This window comes from Pelophylax lessonae (genome assembly GCF_965119305.1).
Source record: "Pelophylax lessonae genome assembly, chromosome: 6".
Taxonomy (NCBI): Eukaryota; Metazoa; Chordata; class Amphibia; order Anura; family Ranidae; genus Pelophylax; species Pelophylax lessonae.
In genome coordinates this window covers 23,588,697-23,605,594 of record NC_138773.1, presented here as the reverse complement: position 1 = coordinate 23,605,594, position 16,898 = coordinate 23,588,697, and the positions used below count along the sequence as shown (strand labels likewise).

General features: G+C 39.9%; 1 protein-coding gene across 1 annotated transcript; it reads right to left on the bottom strand.

Moving 5' to 3' along the window:
* Nucleotides 1-11,603: 11,603 nt before the first annotated feature.
* On the bottom strand, nucleotides 11,604-16,262 carry LOC309558495 (up-regulator of cell proliferation-like; the record flags this gene model as incomplete). The annotated part of the gene is made up of 1 exon (XM_082261577.1): nucleotides 11,604-16,262. The coding sequence occupies one exon, from the start codon at nucleotides 16,260-16,262 to the stop codon at nucleotides 11,604-11,606; it is 4,659 nt and encodes a 1,552-aa protein (XP_082117703.1).
* Nucleotides 16,263-16,898: the final 636 nt, after the last annotated feature.

Here is a 16,898-nt window from a genome sequence, read left to right as displayed (position 1 = left end):
TCTGTAAACTACCAATTGCCTGCACCCCATATAATGAAGATAAAGATATAAAGACATGTTTGTAGTTAAAACCAGTAGAGCAGTCTAGGGTGACAACCATGACTCCCTGCATAGATGAGTGAAGGAGAAATGTAGCCACCCAGGGACAGGAAGTGTGTTATTTGCAGGATAACAAGGTGAAATTAAGGGGAAAAATTGAAAAATTAAACCTAACACAGTCACCCCCACCAAGGACAAGTAAGCTGCAATATATTACAATTTAGGTTTTGGGTTTAGATACACTTTCATTTTCTATATCTGCTTATTATGCTATCATGAAGATCTTGCAAGCTCTATTACAGTAGAATAATAGACTTATTACCAGGATCATTTTCTGGCCCGGAAATGAAGACAGAGGAAAGCAATAGAAGGATCAGCATTATATTTTTCCATTTCTACTAAATCCCTGTATGATGCAGCATATAAATTTACAGCACACTTAAAGTGTATTTTTATCCAGACCTATTTATTTTTGTTTTCTATAGAGCAGAGAAGAGTTAGAACCCATATAAGACTTTTAGTTCTGTATTTGTCCCCTATACTTAGACTGGCTCTCTTTATTTGTCTTGGTGACTAAAGATGAGATTCAGGTTTGGGTGGAATGTTATTTCAACCCAAACCCAACCTGTCCATTATTGGCCCATGAGGCTGCCCAAATAACTGGCTGCTGTAATGTAAACAAGCAGCCAGGGATCCCAGATGACATCCTGACTCTATTCGGTCAATGACATCACCCAGGAACCTGTGTGCTCTGTAGCACTGGGAATTCTGTCATTTGTGATGGGACTGTAGGGTTGAGGTGCAATTAATGATTTGGTGGGTCTTTCGGCCACGGGGAAACATCATCAGGTAACAGGCTATTGTGTCTGAAGTGGATTAACATCTCTGAATGCCGTGATTGACAATCACCTATTACGGTTCCTGAATTTAAGACCTTTCTGGGCCTATCCCTCAACATGGGCATTACTGAAAAGAGTGAGTTGCGGTCATATTGGTCCACTGACCTAATTCATCATATGCCTGTGTTCTCTGCTGCCACGGCCATGGCTAGATACAAGCAAATATTGCGGTTTATGCACTTAAATGACAATGAACTCTGTCGTCCCAGAGGAGTGATCTAGGAACCCTGTGATATCGAGTAAAATCTCAGTATTTGCGGATGATACTAAACTAAGCACGCCAATATCTTCTGGGCAGGATGTGGAAACCTTACAAGCGGACCTGAACAAAATTATGGGGTGGGCAACTACATGGCAGATGAGGTTCAATGTTGGAAAATGTAAAGTAATGCGCTTGGGTGCCAGTAACCAGAAAGCAAGCTACTCACTGGGGGGGGGGGGGGGGGAACCTCTGGGTGAGTCTAGGATGGAAAAGGACCTGGGGGTACTGGTAGACAACGGGCTTGGCAGTGGCATGCAATGCCAAGCCGCTGCAAGCAAAGCCAACAGAATACTGGGATGTATAAAAAAGGGGATTCACTCCAGAAATAAAGAGATTATTCTCCCGCTCTACAAGACTCTGGTCCGGCCACAGCTGGAGTATTCTGTCCAGTTCTGGGCACCGGTCCTCAGAAAGGATGCGCTGGAGCTGGAGAAAGTCCAGAGAAGGGCAACAAAAATAATTAGGGGAATGGAGGACATCAGCTATGAGGAAAGACTACAAGCACTGAACTTATTCTCTCTGGAGAAGAGACGATTGGGGGGGGATATGATATCAATGTACAAATATTGTACTGGAAACCCTAGCATATGGAAAAACCTATTCAGAGAAAGGAAATACAATAAGACACGTGGCCACTCACTAAAACTAGAGGAAAGGCGGTTTAACCTTAAAATATGCAGGGGGTTCTTCACTGTAAGAGCAGTAAGGATGTGGAATTCTCTTCCACAAACAGTTGTATCAGCAGGGAGCATTGATAGTTTCAAAAAACTATTAGATGGGCACCTTAAAGACCACAACATACAGGGGTATACAATGTATGGTTAACAGTAGACACACACACACATCATAGGTTGAACTGGATGGACTGATGTCTTTTTTCAACCTCACTAACTATGTAACTATGTAACTATCTCCTTGGAGTGACCCTGGATATGATTGGCTCCACAAAATTTGGCCCCTCGTAAACAACTTCACCTAAAAATTTGCAGTCTTATATATCCCCCAACAAGATGTCTGCATAGATGAGTCCCTGATTAAGTTTTCTACCTGCCTTGTTTTCAAACAGTTTCTCCTCAGCAAGCGTACCAGATATGGGGTCAAAAAGCTCTGTGACAGGGCAACAGGCTATACATGGACTTTCCTGTTTTACGTGTAAACTCAAACTGCCCAGACTACATAGGGAGCAGAAGCAAGATTGTTTAGGACTTGGTGTCACCCTTATTTGGAAAGCGGTACCACTTGTACGTGGACAATTTTTATACAAGCGTGACACTTTTTAGACATCTATTTAAGTTTGGAATTGGCGCATGTGGCACCATGCGACCTAATCACCGGGGTTCCCCCAAGTGCTTGTAAGTGCCCTCCTTAGACAGGGGGAGAGAGCCTGCTTGAGGTGCAATGAATTGCTTTTAGTAAGGTGGAAGGATAAACTGAGGGTTTTCGTTCTGTCTTTCATTCACGCAGATAAGGCAGTCCAAACTGACGGTGTTGTTAAGAAGCCCCTCTGTGTCCACGGCTACAACCTTAACAAGGGAGGGGTGGACTTTAACGAACAGATGATGGGGCCGTACTTAATTGTCCGTAAGGCCAGACGCTGGTACAAAAAAGTGTCTATATATTTATTCTAATTGGCTTTGTTTAATGCTTACAGTATGTACTATACAAAGAGTCAGGAAGAGGTGGATCCTTACTAAAATTCCAGGAAGAGATCATCACTGCCCTTTTGTATCCAGAAGGTGCTGTGGCCCAATTTCCCAATCCAGATGCAGTGAGCCGACTGCATGGGAGGCATCTTCCTGGATACCCCTACCCAAAGAGCACCCCAAAAAAGATGCCGTGTCTGTAGCAAGTGCAGATTAAGGCTTGACACCTGTTATTTCTTTTCCTCCTGTCCTGGCAAACCTGGTCTCTGCATCGGGGACTGTTTCCGTCGCTACCACACACTAGTAGAGTATTAGTATAGGGTACAGCATGGCACAGTCTAGGGCACATATTCACACAGGGTCTCGAAAGATGTTAGATGGCTATCACATTTTGAGAGACCCCAGCCTGGAACATTTATAGTTACAATAAAAGTGTAAAAAAATAAAATAAAAACATAAAAAATAAATAAAAAAATAAAAAAGCCAAAAATAGTTGTTTTATTGTTCTTACTGTTTTACTGTATACTATACTGCTATACTGTAATGTTTTAGTGTTACTGTGTTTTATTGTTAGTCTGACAGTGCTCTAGTGGGTACTCCGTGAGCCCTTTCAACGGCAAACAGGGGGGGAGAAAGCTTCCTTGCCAAAAATTTCACACAGCCACGTTTCCACAAAATCAGTGGGGTCCCTGCCCTCCACTTTCTCCAGGAGCTCCACTTTTTCATTTAATAATTTTTTTATTGAAAAGAAAAAAGGATTTTCCAGCAAGAAAAACAAGGAAATAGAAAAAAGATGACAAAAAATCGAAAAATTCAAAAGATTCCAAACAAAATATTAATATTATATTAATATTAAAATACAAAATATGGCCATATTAGCATAACATAGTATAGTGTGTGAGTACATATCATTATTCAAATAATAGGTCATTTTGCCATATTGGCATAACATATTACAACATATTAACATATGTCATTGTTCAAATTACAAATCAAATAGCCATATCTAAGATATGTGACATATTTGGATCAAACTATCACACTAAACTTCTATATAATCATAACGAGAAAAAAAAAAAATAGGAAAGAGATGGTAGGGAAAGGATAAGGAAGGGAAGAAAAGGGAAGGTATCATCCGGAGACCTCCGTGGACTTCTTAAGTCAAAGTATTTGTATTAGATAACATAGTTTCGATATATTCCAATAAAGGAAAACCAACCAGCCCATCTTTTAAGATATGTATGATTTTGATCTTTTAAAGTTAGAGAGAGATCCTCCATCCGAGTGCGACTCGTTCTAAGCACATTTGGACAGTAGGGATAGTAGGTTTTTTCCACAGTTTAGGGATTAGGGATTTTGCCGCATCTAATAGATGAGGGGTAATAGATCGCTTATACCTGTCCACTGATTCCCCTGAGCAATGGAACAAGACCACCCAGGGATCATCCAACACTGGATGCCCCTGGATGATGTTAATCCAATGCAACACAGAGGACCAGTATGGGCGCAGAACTGGGCATGACCACCACATATGGGCATGAGAGGCTTCTTCTCCGCATCCTCTCCAACAAAGAGCCAAGTAGTCTGGGGAACATTGACCGCAACTTTCTAGGAGAGTAATGCCATCTAGACAACAGTTTATAGTTTAGTTCTGAAGATTGTGTAGAAATAGAAGAAGTATGTACTAGCTGTAATATCTGTTTACATTGTTGATCAGTTAAAGGGCGGTCTAGGTCCTGTTCCCATTTCAATAAAAATGGGCTATTCGATGTCTTCTCAATTTTTATTAATGCCCTATAGAAGTCGGATTAGCTGCCTTTGGTTGTTTGTGACCTTGCCATGATCTCTTCGATAGGATTCAACTCTGCCAATGAGCGAGTAGGCTTAGGTAAAGCATGAAAAAATCCAAATATTTGTCTACATTGCCATTTAATCATTGTGGTTGTTGTTGATGAATCGGGGATCAAGTCTGAAAGAGATAGCACTCCTGTGGCCGAAGTAACATGTTGGAGTGTAGGCGGGAAAATAGGGAGCCACTTACCAAAAGCAGGGTCCATATTCCCTGGTAAAAAGTAAGAATGGCCTAATAGGGGCATCAGAGGAGAATTATAGGGCTAGTGGTTATGCTTATGGCACGCGTAGAGGCATTTAGAGGAGAAATATCTCCAAAGTGTGGTCTGTGTTGATGTGGTATCCACACCTGTGTATATAAAGTAGTATGGTACATATCCGACTCTAGTTGAACCCAAAGTTTGGTATCCTCATGTTGTTTCCAATCTATCACTCGGAGAAGTACTGCTGTCTCATAAAAATGGACCTAAACTGTCATTTCATATTGAGTACACCTCCATCCCTATTGAATACATATAAAAAGGAGAAAATTGCCCACGGGACTTTAGATGAGGTGGACAACGTGAATGTTTGACATACACAAAACAGAACATGGTCATACAAATATGTTAAAATGTCTCATAACAGTAACAATATGCACATCAATACAAATGTCTTGAAACTCGACGCACGTTTCGTGGGTCACATTGCCCACTCGTCAGGAGTGTAAGTGTGTCACATGTATGTATATATACACCTACACATATATAGGTGTGAAAGTAGCAGAAACCTATGCCAGCGCAAATGAAATAATTAACAGCCATAGGGCTTCGCTCCTATCACACCTATATATGTGTATAAATACATATAAGTGTGTGTGTGTATATATATACCCCTATACACAAGTTCAGATGTTATGCCTGCCTCCAAAGACGCCCAAAAAATGCCCATAAAAAATGCCTGCAATAACACACCTGGGCGTTTTTGTAGCAGGCGTTTTTTTGGGCATTTTTTGGGCGTCTTTGGAGGCAGGCATAACATCTGAACTTCTGTGTAGGGGTATATATACACACACACATGTATGTATATATACACCTACACATATATAGGTGTGAAAGTAGCAGAAACCTATGCCAGCGCTAATGAAATAATTAACAGCCATAGGGCTTCGCTCCTATCACATCTATATATGTGTATGTGTATAAATAGTGTGTGCGTGTATATATACCCCTATACACAAGTTTTTATTGGGCATTTTTTGGGTGTCTTTGGAGGTAAGCATAACATCTGAACTTCTGTATAGGGGTATATATACACACACACTTATATGTATTTATACACATACACATATATAGGTGTGATAGGAGCAAAGCCCTATGTCTGTTAATTATTTCATTAGCGCAGGCATAGTGTTCTGCTACTTTCACACCTATATATGTGTATGTGTATATATACATACAGTACATGTGTGTGTGTATATATACCCCTTCACAGAAGTTCAGATGTCATGCCTGCCTCCAAACACGTCCACAAAAAAGCCCTATAAACACCTGCAACAAAAAGCCGGGTGTGAAAATAGCGAAACCACTATTCTGCTCTACTGCAATTCTAATACAAAAAAACTTTTTTTCTAGTTCTGGACATGTTACAGAGCTGAAACCTCACAGGTACACTTTTAGACCCACCAGACACTAAATCCAAAGAAATCTAATTTTTTTTTTTCAATAATTTTTTCAATAATTGGCTCTCTATCAAAAATGACAGTTTTTAAGAACTTTTTTTGTGTGATTAATAGTCCCTGGAGCATGACCCAGAACCCTAGGCACTTTTTAGTGGCATTTATTGGATTTGAGGGCTTCAAAATGGTGTTATTTGATTACCGAAGTTCGGGTCCCATTGATTTCAATGGGGTTCTGAAATCCGTGCCGAACTTTCGGGAGGTTCAGGTGTTCTGGTCGAACCGAACTTTTCAAAAGTTCGATCATCCCTAATGAAAACCTGCTCCAGAGCACTCTGGACCTCAGACTGGGGCGAAGGTTCATTTTCCAACAGGAAAATGACCCTAAAAACACCCCCAAGATAACAAAGGAGTGGCTAGGGGACAACTCTGTGAATGTCCTTGAGTGGACCAGCCAGAGCCCAGACTTGAGCCCAACTGAACATCTCTGGAGAGATCTGAAAATGGCTATGCACCGACGATCCCATCCAACCTGATGGAGCTTGAGAGGTCCTGCAAAAAAGAATGGGAGAAACTGCCCAAAAATAGGTGTGCCAGACTTGTAGCATTATATTCAAAAAGACTTAAGGCTGTGATTGGTGCCAAAGGTGCTTCAACAAAGTATTGAGCAAAGACTGCGAATTCTTATGTACCTGGGATTTGTTTTCCTTTTTTATCTTTTAAAAATTTGTAGATTTCAAACCAACTTCTTTCACGTTGTCATTATAGGTTATTTGTAGAATTGTGAGGAAAATAATGAATTGAATCCATTTTGGAATAAGGCTGTAACATACTAAAATGTGGAAAAAGTGAAGCACTGCAAATTCTTTCTGGATGGTGATGAACCTCAAGTGGTTGATGCATTTTTCAGTGAGTAAAGCCTGACCAAACTTCTCGCAAGCCCACTTTTATTAGAAAACAAAACTAAAGTCCATAAAGCTTATCTAGGCAGGGGTTTCCATTATCAGCAAAAACAGAACAGAAAATTCCACTCCACCTGGCTCTCCTTCAGCAGCACCTCTGCTCCTGACACAGACCATGGGCTCTTCAGACTTACTCAGCCTTAGTTACAGCATCTCGCTGCATGGGCCCACTACTTTTTTTTAGATGGGTTTCTCTTAGCACCCCAGGCTCCCCCACTTTTCCACAGACCCCTTCAGTCCCATGAACCCACTAAAGCTAGGTGATTCCCAGAGAGCAGGAGGGTAAGGCTGTGATGATCTTAAGTTTCAGTTTCTCCTATACAGTGCGTGCAATGGATTGATAACCCTCTCACCAGATCCTGCGCCTCAGCCATTTGTGCTTGGTGCGGGGGGGGGGGTGGGGGGGGGACTCGAAGATTAATGTTTGGAGCTTCAGTGAACCCACTTTATTCTGCTGGAGAGGCAGAGTGTAGCCCAGGGAACTCACCCTGTGCTGATAGAATGCTGGGGATAGGTCATGCTGGCAGGCAAGTGTTAGGTAGGTTCAGCAATCTGGAGCAGTTCCACCTATGCATAATGGAACTACACCTCCCATTGTTCTCTTCTTAATAGCGCTTCCTCCTCAGTGTCCAACATTGACCAGTCAGAGAAAGGCATAAAAAGTCAAAAGGATCATAGCAGGGTTCTGATGCAACAGAGAGAATATACTCTATCATTGTTTGCAGATGACATCTTGTTGACCCTGACTAACCCGTTGCTGTCCCTGCCATCCCTCCATGCTGTGTTGTCCTCTTTTAGTGCCATTTCGGGTTATAAAGTTAACACCTCCAAAACGGAGGCTATGCCGTTTCATATGCCCCCGGGTCTTCTGTCCCAGATTCAACAGTCCTATTCCTACAGATGGTGCCCGTCCTCCCTTTCCTACCTGGGGGTAAAATTGACTCCCTCACATGCTACCCTCTATCAGATCAACTTTGTCCCCTTGTTTCGTGAGATTTTGGGTTCTCTACGTCAGTGGATGGGGTACCCCCTTTCACTGCTAGGTCGAATTAAGGTTCTAAAAATGTCCATCTTGCCTAGACTGCTCTATTTCTTTGACACCTTACCCATCCAGGTCCCTATGGTACAACTTAAGTCTCTGCAACGAAGTTTCCTCAACTTCATTTGGAATAACAAAGCCCATAGAGTGGCTAGTTCGGTGGTTTTCTCCCCGAGGCGCAGAGGTTGTCTTAAATATTACTATGCCTCCCCCCTCCGCGTGGCGGCCTCCTGGTCTTCTCTGGCGGCCCCCAACCGGTGGTCAGAAATCGAGAGGGGGTGTGATTTTTCCGGTGCATCCCTGCTCTCTTTTATGGTCCCCCACCCTGCATACTGACCGAGCTCTGCAGGGGATGTGTCTTGCCTCAATACTCTCCATGATTGATGTTTGGGTTAGATGTTATCGCAAGTATTCCCTCTCTTCAACATGCCCACCGCTCACTAATATTTTGTTTAACCCCTTAATTCCAGATAGTTTACAGGTGGGCCGTGTGTGGACCTGGTCTCGGGCACCCCTTTTCCAGCTCCATAACCTGGTCCACCCGGTCTCGCGCACAATCTATTCATTTGAGACCTTGAGGGAGAAATTCAATATCCCAAAGCATACCTTTTATTTCTATTTACATGTAGGGATGTAACGATATCGAAGATATCGCGATATCGTATCGTCGTGTTCGTCTCGATATCGTCGTGGTCGTGTCTCGATATTGTCGTGGTTGGGTTACAATATTAAAAGGACAGGTGTCCGTCAAAAAGCAAGAGGAATAAACACAGTCCCGCGGAACAAATCATTTTTAACTACATAGACCAGAGTTTAAGGATTTTTTTTACTGTTTTTTTTTTTTTTTTTCTTGCAATGTAGATATTTTGATCTTTCTGATGAAAAACGTGAACATAAGCTAAATGATAGGTCAGTGTTTTTTTTAAAGGCTTTTTGATTGACTATTTTATTTAAGTTTAAGTTATGTTCCTAAATACCAGTTTTAAAAGGCTGCCTTTATTTGCCTTAACTTGATCTTTGTTTGCACTTAAAGGGAATTGCCTTTTGTTTGTTTACAATTGTTCTACCTGCTTCTTAACTTGAACATTGCACAGAAGAATCAGTTATGCAACCAAATATTACTATACAGAATATTGATGTTCCTGACTACAACTTGCACTTTAAAAGCACTATGTGATCAGTGTTTTATGTTGTCATGGATCCATAAATACAACAATAAATTGCCTGTTGACTGGCAAAAGCAGAATAAATGTCGGTATTTTTTCGCTATTATCATCACAAACACTATCATGAGCTATTTAACAATACCATGAGCTTTTCCACAATATCGCAATAAATATCGTACCGTGAGGTCAATATCGAAATTGTATCGTACCGTGAGATTTTGATATCGTTACATCCCTATTTACATGTACGTCACCTTTTCCACTCCATGACTAAATCGTTGTCCCTGGAGAGGCCCACTGCTTTTGAACAATTGTCGGCACAGGGACCTCATCAGCGACATTTGGTCTCCACCATTTATAACATTTTACATGATGCCCTTCCCTTGGCTGAGGATTCCCACCTCTATATGCGTAAGTGGTCAGAGTTATTGCAGAGGCCCATCTCTTTGCAGACGTGGGATAAAATTTGGACCTCTGCCTTAAATCATCCAGATGCATGGTGCAGAGATAGACTACGTTGAAGATTTTGATGTTCTGGTATAGGACACCTGCTAGATTACACAAAATTGATCCATCCTGCCCTGCCATGTGTTGGCGATGTGACAAGGATCTGGGCACACTATATCACATTTTCTGGCAATGTACTCTCATACAACCTTTTTGGGAAATGGTGGGGTCAATGATTCAGTCGGTGACTGGCCTATCTTTGCCACTTGATCCTATTCATTACCTGTTGGGTCTTCCATTCCCTGGGGTCTCCAAACACACCAGACGCTTGATCACCTATCTCCTGTTGGCAGCCAGGAGGGCTGTCCCATTGTGCTGGCTTAAGCCGGGACCTCCTGATAAGGCACTTTTCCGGCGCTTGGTGATGGAGATACGGAGAATGGAATTCTTGACCGCTACCTTCCATGATGACATTACCCACTTCAATGCTACTTGAGCTGACTGGGATCTGCACGTTTTGGTCTTGACGCGAATGTACCTTACATGTTCCTGACACTGTTGTTTTGATGTATTTTATTGTTTCCCTTTATGTTCTTTAAGTTCTCCACTCTGACTTATGATCTGGTTGATCTTTTGATGTTTCATTGTTCATATTTAGTTCGATATTTGTAATTTTGCTGTGCTTTGATTTTTGGAGACACCCAAAATTCTATTCATTCAATAAAAATACAATTATAAAATAAAAAAAAAGGATCATAGCAACCAGACATGCCGGAACTTAAATTCAATATTGTTTTTATTTCTTCATTTTCCTAATAATTGTGACAAAAAATTACAACTTCAAAACTAGTCATGCCTCTTACTAAATACCTTGGACTGTCTTCTTTCTAAAATGGGGTCATTTGGGGTATTTTTTTTTATTTTGGGCATTTTTAGGCCTCAAGAAATGAGATAGTCCATCAGTACATCAGGATTGATCAAGTTTCAGATATACTGTATACCATAGTTTGTGGACTCTATACATTTCACACAGGCTAAGTAATATACATTGATTTGGGTTATTTATTTAATATTTAATTTTTTTAAATTTATTTATGAAGAACAATTATTTCTTTCCAACGTTTTATAACAGAAACCAAAAAAATATATATATTTTTTTCAAACCTTTCAGTCTTTTTTAATTTATTTAGCAAAAAAAAAAAAAAAAAAACAGTGGTGATTAAATACCGCTCAAAAAAAGCTGTAGTTGTGTGAACAAAATTTAAAAAAATTAGTTTGGGTACAGTGTTGCATGACCGTTCAATTGTCATTCAAATATGTGACAGAGCTGAAAGCTTACAGAAATAATGACCGTAAAGCAGATCTTCTTACACTTGGAGTATCGGCCAAATCTGCATATAAGACCAACCACTTCAGCATACAATAAACCATTTACCTGTTCTATAAATACTTGCGTATTAATCCAAAGTCAAAATAGCATTTTGATTGGATTGGTATACTGTTCAAGCAACAGACCTCACTAAATGGTGGGAAGCTGCTCAACTGCACAACTTCAATAGAATATGGTGAAAGGGTCATACATCCTTGAATAAAAACTCATGAATACATCATGTAAAGGAGTTCCTAATGATCTCTTTACTATGGATCACTATATGACTGTCGATTCATATTAAAGACTGTTTTCAAGCTTTGAAGTGCTTGCTCTCTGGTGATTTGCTTCCAAATATCTGGCAGATCAGTTGGTAATGTTCCAAATAATTCTGAAAATTCTTGACTAAACTTTACAAAGATGAACTTCCAGTAATCCGAGGACTCAATGCTGAAGTCTGGATGAATTGCCCAATCTGGATAATAAGTACGATACTCTTTATAGGGATGCCATTTCCATTCAGTTTCTAAACTTGCAAAAACTGTGTTAGATACCACAACATTAGTACAAATATCAATTTCCAGCTTCTTACTTTCCTCATCATAGTAACCTGCCAATCCCTGTGGTCTGTGAATAGATGCTGAATGAGTCTTATGATCAACCTCTCCAGCCTCACAGGGGACTCTACAGAATGGACACTGCTTGCCACATCCAACCACCTTCCTGTATAATTCATCCTGAGGCTTCACTGTCACCCTGGAAAGTACAGACTGTATGTCTATAGATCGTAGTTCTGATTGGATTTGTTGTTGCGTCTCTGTGAGGAAATGCTGGATTTCTAATGAGAACTGCATAACGCTCCCCGAGTTGTGAAATGCGATGACTTTCATCTCTTTCTCTGGAATCACCAATTCTGTTTTTAACAATTCACAGAACTGCTCCAGAAATCTTGACACAGAATCTCTTTTGAGACAACTTGCACTTTTAAGAGCGTTTTTTATTTTGTTGTCAATGGATGACAGAATTTGCCCCAACAAGGTTTCTAAAACTGGCGCCTTGTCAATTTTTTTTGTGATGTAACTTAAAATCCATTTCTTTAAAAAATTGTCATAAGAACCGATGTATTCAACATACTTTCGGAATGACATGTCTTCTAGAAGCCCCTCCAAAATTGTACACTGAAAAAAACTTCGGCTGCTAAATGAGAAATTTTCAGAACCAGATAAAATCTCATCCACTATTTTTTGTCCAAGATGTTTGAAAATGTAATCCATTATTGCCGGTTTCAAGCACAGCTCACAAAACTGTTTAGCTCTGTTTCGGTATTCATCTTTTTTGTGGAAAATACTGAGAAACATGGACAGGTATTGGGGCTTTAGCTTTTCCAGGCAAAGTTTGGGGTCATTCGTAATTATAAATTTGTCATGTAACTTCTGGAAGGCTTGTGAGGCTTTCCCAAAAACGAGAAGTTTGATATCCAGTTCAAACTGTGCTGTGAAGTTAAGCTTTCTCGCATCTATATGAGCTAGTATATTATTGATCTTGTGTAGCAGTTCCATAGCGTATATTTCATTGTAATCATCACTGGAAGACATCTTCTCTTTTATATACTCTTCACTGGTCTGAATTATTGAATCAACCAGATTGGTAATCTTCTTTTTGCAGTCTTGCCTAAATATTAGGTTGTTAAAAATTGCACTATACGAGTGGTCAAAGTACCTTCTATCTTCTCTACAAAACTTGATATCTTGCTTTGCATATTGATGTAAATCATTAACCCTAATTAATGCTTCATTTATTTGAGGTCCTCTATTCTGCATGTCATTTCTGAGATAGTGAAGAAGGGAATGATCCACATTACATCTCCTAAGTTCTTCAAACTGCAGCTCTGCTAACGTCTTCTTCCACATCAACTCAAATTCTTGTTGAATTTCTTGTTTACCTACTTCATGATTATTCTGTCTATGTCTGTGCAAAAGATGTGTTATTCTATCTTCAATTGATGTCTGGGATTTCTTCTGGATGTTCTGGATTTGTGTTTTCCCTTTCTGGATAGAAACAGCCTCATGGTACTTACTAAGAGCATTTCTTTCAAGTTCTTTTCTCAGGCTCTGTATACTTAATTTGAATTCTTCTTTGTGTCGTTCTATAAGATTAGCATTTTCTGACTTTTCAAAATATTTTTCTAGTGATTCAGTCATCTTGTTTTCTTCCTCCAGAAGAATATTCTGCAGCTCATGTTTAGTGATTTCATATGTTTCTCCAGATTGATTTCTAATGTCATTTTCTGTGCTGATCACCCAGTTGTGAATTCTTTTACAGAAATCCCATTTCCACAAGGAATACTGTCTAGACAAACAATTGTAGGCTTTGGCCACCAGGCTGTTTCTGAAACTGAAGATGAATTTCTCATGTTTCACAGATCGCCATAAACTTTCTATCCAAGTAATAAAGTCAGAGATGCTGGATGCTTTGTTATCAGATTTCTCACTTTCCATAATCGTAAGCAAATACATTTTTATCTGAAGCAGATTTGAGCTGTAGCCACGATTTACTGGAGCCATTGGTGGGTCTCCCTGCCACAACCCGGGAATGTACCAATTGTCCTTCTGAAGATCATATTTCATCACATCAGTGAAAGCTGAAATATTATTTTTTCCCTCCATTTTGGCAGCAACTCTTGTCATTTCATTCAGCTGTTCCAGAAGTTTCTTCCTGTCTCTCATGTTCTTATCAGGAGCAGATACATCGCTGACATTCTGGTGTACAAACTGGCAGTTGGGCCTCTTCCCAATTTCTGTCATTCTAAGAAAAGCATGGACTACGATTTGTAAAATCTCCTTCATTTCTGTCGTGTTTTCCATGGCCATATTGACTATGGTGATATCACTCAGCCCAACCACTAGTGTGGCCAGCTCATTGTCATGTTCATAGCTGCCCTCCAAAGAGTCTAACTCAGGAGCTTTAAGTCCCTCAGTGTCAATCACCAGAATGAAGTGACAGCCCAGCTTTTCCTGAAATTCCTTTTTCACATTTAGAAGAGTCATGAAGGCCCCTCGTGTGCATCTTCCACTGGCCACCGGGAACTGCAGACCAAACATGGTGTTTAGAAGGGTGGATTTCCCTGTACTCTGCACTCCCAGCACTGTTATCACTCTCAATCTGCATTGTCCTTTTGTTCTGATGTCCAGCTCAGTCAAGACATCTGTTATCCATTGCAAGGGTATGTTGGAGGCATCCCCATCAATAAGCTCCAATGGAAACCCATCCAACAAAAGATCGGCAGCTATTCCTGGAAGTTTAGCAAACTTTTTTGTGTGTATATCAATTTGTTTTTGTTTTGTCATAGAACTTTCAGCTTCATAGAACTGACCCAGTTCACGTAAAAAGTGTTCTATCCCTAAAGAGCTATCTGAAAGTTTATGATCCAAGTCCTGAAGTTCTTTTCTATGTGCAGTGTTGGTACATTTCTCCTTATATATACTTTGAAGTTTAGTCAGATTGTTTCTTGCAATTGCATCAAGCTTAAATTTCATCCATTTTAGAAAATATTGTCTTTCTTTGTCAGACAAGTCAGTAAGAGCATCCATAAATATCTGTATACCATTTGGAGTTTGATGTTTATATTGCTCTGAATACAGGTTATTGCATTTCTTAAGGAGAGCAGACTGATATTTTTCTGCATTTTCGTCTCCTTGATTTTTCATTCTGCAAAGTTCTTTTTCTATTTTGGACAACTGTTTCCAGAGATCTCCTTGTAATTTCAGGGTTTGCTTTTTATACTGTGCTACATTATTAATTCCTCTAGTGATTTCATTGGCAAGGTCTCTTGCCCTCTGGCATTCATTTGTATTTTCATCAACCACAAAATTGGGATCATCAATGGAAGCATCTCCTAATATTACATTTTTGCAGCATCTCTTTAAAACACTTTGAAGTTGTGCTTGCAAAGCTTTAATGAAAAGTGCGTCATTCATTTTTCTGCCTTTTCGGATAACGTTTTCTTTCTCACTTCCTAATTCTGATAATAGACGCTGAAGAATACTTGATGTCTCTTTCTCTATATCTTTGCCTGGACTAGGAGTAACAACAAAGTAAAATGTGGTATCATTTTGAATGCATTTTGATAACAGCTGGCATTCCCGCTCATTGATTGTCTCCATAAATATAAACACAGCTAATGAAATTTTACTCAGAAATTTAAACTGGTCCCAGTTGGACTCTATGTCTCCACGTAGGTTGGTCACTGCAAAGGGTTCTGGAAAAGTATCATATTTCCCAGAGGGAAAATACCAGGACATTTCCACAAGTCCTTCAGATATTTTCCTCTCAAGGTTTCCTCCTTCCATATCATCATGGATGAAGAAGTTGTGAAGCTGTTGGGCTGGATTAAGAACTTGATTCAAGATTTTAGATTTGGACAGCTTGTTTTTCCCCAATCTTACAAAGGAAATAACTGGCATGGAAATATTCACCACATTTTCCTCTCTGGACCCTTTACTGTCAGCTAGTGACTGAGGTCTCCATTTTTTCACAATGTCTCTCATTGCCCACAGCATGAAGGTACAATGTGACCCGTCACCAGCAGGGAGCAGCAGAGGGACAGCGAACTGACACATGGCCATTTTGCTGACAATCTCCTGTTGTAGAAAACTGTCTGAACAATGTAGAAGAACACAGAGGACATCAAGGGGGTGGGGGAAATAAGCATTTTGTAGATCTTCAAGCATAGTTTCAACAGAATATTTTTCTTCTCCCTCATCTGTGTCAAATAGAGTGTTCCGTGCAGTACTGTCCAGAGCCATGATCTTCCTTAGAGTATACCACGGTACATCTTCTATCTTCTGGGGTTTATTTCCTTGACTGTTCTCTGCAGAGATTTCTAGAATATCCCCCAAAGTCAGCTTATTAGAAATATACTTCTCCATCTTCAACTGTACAAGGAGACTCATAAAAGCTTCTTTCTCTGTAAACAGAAATAATGAAAATAAAGTATCAACAAGTCATCTTTTAAGTAAATTTGATTTACCTTCACCATGTTTTAAATGAGGACCAGGGATAAGGTTCAGACCATGGATTCATGGCATATCTACTTAGCTTAAATTGTTGTGAAGAATAACCATGGCATTTCTTAAATCATACTTGGCTATGAAAGCTTAGAATGGCCAGTAATGAGGGGAATTGGATAAACCATCCCCTTCACGCCAGAAGCCAGAAGCCATATCCATACTGCCAAATTACTATACAGCCACTGTGCAAAATTTGTTTCTTTTTTTCTCTTAGGTAATACACTTCAGTTTCAAGATAAAACACTTTTTGTCTTTTTTTGTGGCCTAACTTAGGTGCTCATATACTGTCCAGCCACTGCACAAAATTTTGTGGCTATTATTACTTCAGAGAACACATACTAATGCTTATTTCAAAATAAAACCTGAATCTTCTTAATTATGTTGCTGTATACCCAAGGTGCTCACATACTTTACAGCCACTATAAAAGATTTGTGGCTATTGTCTCTCCAAAGCATTTTCATTTGTATTTCAGGATAACAACTGCAGCATCTCTA